The sequence below is a fragment of the Acanthisitta chloris genome, unplaced genomic scaffold (assembly GCF_000695815.1).
Source record: "Acanthisitta chloris isolate BGI_N310 unplaced genomic scaffold, ASM69581v1 scaffold11530, whole genome shotgun sequence".
NCBI lineage: Eukaryota > Metazoa > Chordata > Aves > Passeriformes > Acanthisittidae > Acanthisitta > Acanthisitta chloris.
In genome coordinates this window covers 25,987-29,967 of record NW_008653368.1, presented here as the reverse complement: position 1 = coordinate 29,967, position 3,981 = coordinate 25,987, and the positions used below count along the sequence as shown (strand labels likewise).

Below are 3,981 nucleotides of genomic sequence, written 5' to 3'. Positions count from 1 at the left end.
CGGACACGGAGCCCCCGCGGCGCCGCCGCACGCCGGGAGACAGGTGGGACGGGGATGGACCCCCGGGGCCGCTCCCGTAATCCGCAGTGACCCCAGGCATCCCAGTGCTCCCCCCGGAATCCCCGGGGGTGCCCTCGGTAACCCCTGGGACTGTCCCCATTATCCCTCCAGTGCCCCCAGTAATGTCCCTGGAGCTGACTGGGGACCCGTGCCACCCCCGGGGGTGTCCTAGTGTCCCCGGTGACCAGGTGTGTCCCCACAGCCACCCCCGAACCTGCATGAAGTGTGGGAAGAGCACAGCAGTCCTCGTCATCCGTGTTGGGGATCCCTTCTGCCGGTGAGGGATGGGGGGACAGTGGGATGGGGACATTGGGTGTTGGGACGTTGGGTTTTGAGGATATTGAGGCTTGGGACATTGGAGTTTGCGGACACTGGGAATTGGGACATTGGAGATTGGGGATATTGAGTGGGACATTGGGTCTCAGGGACATTGGAGCCGGAGGATATTGGATCTCTGGGACATCAAGCCTTGGAGATGTTGGGTGTCTGGGATATTGGGTCTTGGGGACATTGAGTTTTGGGGATATTTGGTCTCTGAGAAATCAGAGTTTGGGGCAGTTGGGTCTTGGGGACATTGAGCCTCAGAGGCATAGGGGCTTGGGGACATTGGGTGTCTGGGACATGAGGGTTTTGGGCTGTTTGGTCTTGAAGACATTGTGTCTCTGGGACATCAAAGCTAGGGGACATTGGGTCTTGGGGACATTAAAGCTAGTGGACATGGGGTCTTAGGAAGATGGTCTTGGGGATATTGCACCTTATGAACTTTTGTCTGGTGGTCATTGGGTCTCTGGGAAGTGTAGGCTTGGGGACACCGGTGTCTGGGACATTGGTCTTGGGGACATCAAGGCTGGGGGACAGGGGGCTCAAGGACTTTGGGGCTCAGGGCCATGAGGTCAGCAGAACAGGCTGTGGCTCAGGACCATGTCTCTGTGTCTCTGTGTCCCTATGTCCTGGCAGCGGCTGCTTCCGTGACTACTTTGTGCACAAGTTCCGCGCAATGCTGGGCAAGAACCGTGTCATCTTTCCAGGAGAGAAGGTGCTGGTGGGGACAGGGACACAAATTGAGACCTGGTGGTGGCACCAGGGCCCTGACTGTCCCTGCTGTCCCCACAGGTGCTGCTGGCACTGTCAGGGGGCTCAGCCTCCAGTGCCATGGTCTGGCAGGTGCAGGAGGTGAGAGTGGGGCTGAGGGAGGTTCAGGGAGGGTTTAGAGGGGCACAGCTCACCCACCCCTCACCCCATACTTCCTCAGGGGCTCAGCCGGGAGACAGCCAAGAGGCTCCGCTTCATCCCTGGTCTTGTCTATGTTGAGGGTAAGGATGAGCCCTGCTGCCTGCTCCATGTCCAACTGCCATTCCCAGACCATTCCCTGCCCTGCTGCCTACTCCATGTCCAACTGCCATTCCCAACCCCATTCCTTGCCCTTTCCTGGCCCCACTGCCTGCTGCGTGTCTGACTGGCATTCCCAGCCCCATCCTAGCCCTGCTACCTGTTCACTCCGTGAACACCATTCCTAGTGTAGCTGTCCCTTCCCTGCCCAATTGCCTGCTCCCTGCCCCATTCCCTGCCTAACTGCCCATTCCTCACCCTCTTCCCTGCCCCATTCCCAGCCCCACTGCCCATTCCCTGACCTGATGCCCATTCCCTCCCACATTCCCAGCCCCACAGCCTGTTCCCAGACCCGCTGCCCGCTCCCAGCCTAATGTCCCCCTGCACCAGGCCAGGCCAGGCTGTGTCCCCCCAGGTGCCCTCCTGGCCCTGGAGACAGGGTGAGTGCCCCCTCCTCACCACGGCAGTGACCCTGTCTCTGCCCACTTGTCTTGCAGAGGGAGCTGTGCGCCGGCAGAGCCCGGAGCAGCGAGAGCAGACCCTCGCCCAAATGAAGACCCTGCTGCAGGCCACTGGCTTCCCCTACCACATAGTCCACCTGGAGGAGGTATTGGGGTGACATGGGGACAGGTGCTGAGGTGGGGACACACACCTGGACACCCCAACTTCCCCCATACCCATCTCTGCCCCACAGGCGCTGGAGCTACCCCCATCCATCTTACAGCCGGGGCCAGAGCGCTCCGGTGCGTCCAGCACATCCGGCTCTTCCTACAAGGAGGCTGTGGACAGCTTCATCCAGCAGCAGAGGCAGGAAGGGGGCAGGGACAGTGCCACCTCTAGCCACAGCACCCAGGACATACCAGCAGGACCCTCAGCCACCTCCCACCTGCCTGACCCTGCCCAGACCCAGGAGCTGCTCCGAGTCTTCGAGGCTGTGGAGACAACAACAGCACGGGAGGAGCTGCTGCAGATGCTGCGGTGAGGGACTGATCCTGCCTGGCTCCAGCACTAGCACCATGTGGTGGCTCTGAACTGTGTCACCTTGTCCCTAGGACCCACCTGATCCTGCAGACAGCCCGGAGCAGGGGCTATCCCAAGGTGATGATGGGTGAGACCTGCACACGCGTGGCCATCAAGCTCCTCACTAACCTGTCGCTGGGTCGTGGTGCCTTCCTCGCTGTTGACACGGTGAGCAGCCCAAGCAGGGGACACATCTGCACCCCAGAGGGTGACATGATGCCATGGAGGAACTGTAGCTTGGTGTCAGCACAGTCCCTTAGCAGCCACACACCCCCAGGGCTTTGTGGACAACCGCCATGGCGACGTGATGGTGGTGCGACCCATGCGGGACTACACTTCCAAGGAGATTGCTTTCTACAACCACTTCTTTGGTGTCCCCACTGTCATTGTGCCACCTCTCTTCACCAAGGTAGGGGTGTCCTATGCGGGATCCCAAGCTCTGTGTTCCTGCAGTGGGGACAGGACCCTCCAATCCTGCCCTGCTCTCTGTGCTTGCTCCCACAGCGCCGGGAGAAGCCAAGCATCCACCACCTGGTCCAGGACTTCCTCCTGGGACTGCAGGAAGATTTCCCCTCCACCATCAGCACTGTTTACCGGTATGGGTACACCCCTGTGGGGGTGCTGGGGTGTGTGAGGGGGATTGGGGTGCACCCACTGCCCCTATGTTCGCTGCAGGACAGGGGAGAAGCTGAGCCCAGAGCCAGCCAAGGCCAGCAGTGAAGAGCAGCGCTGCCTCCTCTGCCTGTGCGGCCTGGATATTGAAGGGGGTGAGTGGAGTGGGCAGTGGAGAGGCTTGGGGGATTTGGGGAGCAGCCATGCACCTCCCGATCGCCCGTCTGGCTGGCTCTTGCAGAGGAGGTGTTGGCCCTGGAGCCTACGCTGATCGTGGAGGAGCCGATGAGGAATGGGTGCTGCCAGGACACCCCAACAACAGGGTGAGCATGCAGGCTCAGGGTGGAGGTCCCACCCTCCCCACACCACCACCACCGAGTGTCCCTGTCCTTGTCCCTATCTCCACAGGGCTGAGAGCAAAGCTGCCTACATCCCCCTGCTGTGCTACAGCTGCCGCCTCACCTTCAAGGAGCTGGTAATGCTTTTGGGGTGCAGGGGGGTGTCTCTCTGCGGGGATGGGGGTTTCCCTCTGCCTCACACCCCTCTCTTGCAGGGGCCCCTGGCCACACTGCCACCCTACATGCGTGCCGAGGCCCAGCGCAGGCTGCAGAGGTAACGAGGGCGGAGGGTCCTGCCCCACCAGCTCAGCCCCTTGATGCTGTGTCCAGCCATCCAGTGTGTCTCCATTCCTTGCAGAGCAGAGATGGAGCAGGAGCCCAGCAAGAGTTGAAGGGGTGGGGGGCAGTGAGGGACACTGCCCCCCACCGCCCTGTGGCAGGGTGCCATCCCTCAGGGATATTCCAAAGGACCTCTGGCCCCCAGACAGCTGCTTTTTTACCCCATTTTTGCTACAGCCAGGGCCAGGGAGAGCCCCCAGGCCCTGCTTGGTGAGGGCCAGGGGTGCTGGTACCATCCCCCTCCCTGCCCCAATCTGTGAGCCAGAGAGGCCTCAAGTTTGTT

General features: G+C 61.3%; 1 protein-coding gene across 1 annotated transcript; it reads left to right on the top strand.

Moving 5' to 3' along the window:
• Positions 1-171: 171 nt before the first annotated feature.
• Positions 172-3,751, top strand: CTU2 (cytosolic thiouridylase subunit 2 homolog (S. pombe); the record flags this gene model as incomplete). Its single annotated transcript, XM_009080707.1, has 14 exons — positions 172-337; positions 1,018-1,096; positions 1,174-1,233; positions 1,313-1,373; positions 1,887-1,996; positions 2,084-2,367; positions 2,442-2,577; positions 2,687-2,818; positions 2,914-3,005; positions 3,085-3,176; positions 3,263-3,317; positions 3,430-3,496; positions 3,575-3,633; positions 3,718-3,751. Coding segments are annotated over 14 exons (1,427 nt in total), but the record flags the coding sequence as incomplete, so codon positions are not given.
• Positions 3,752-3,981: the final 230 nt, after the last annotated feature.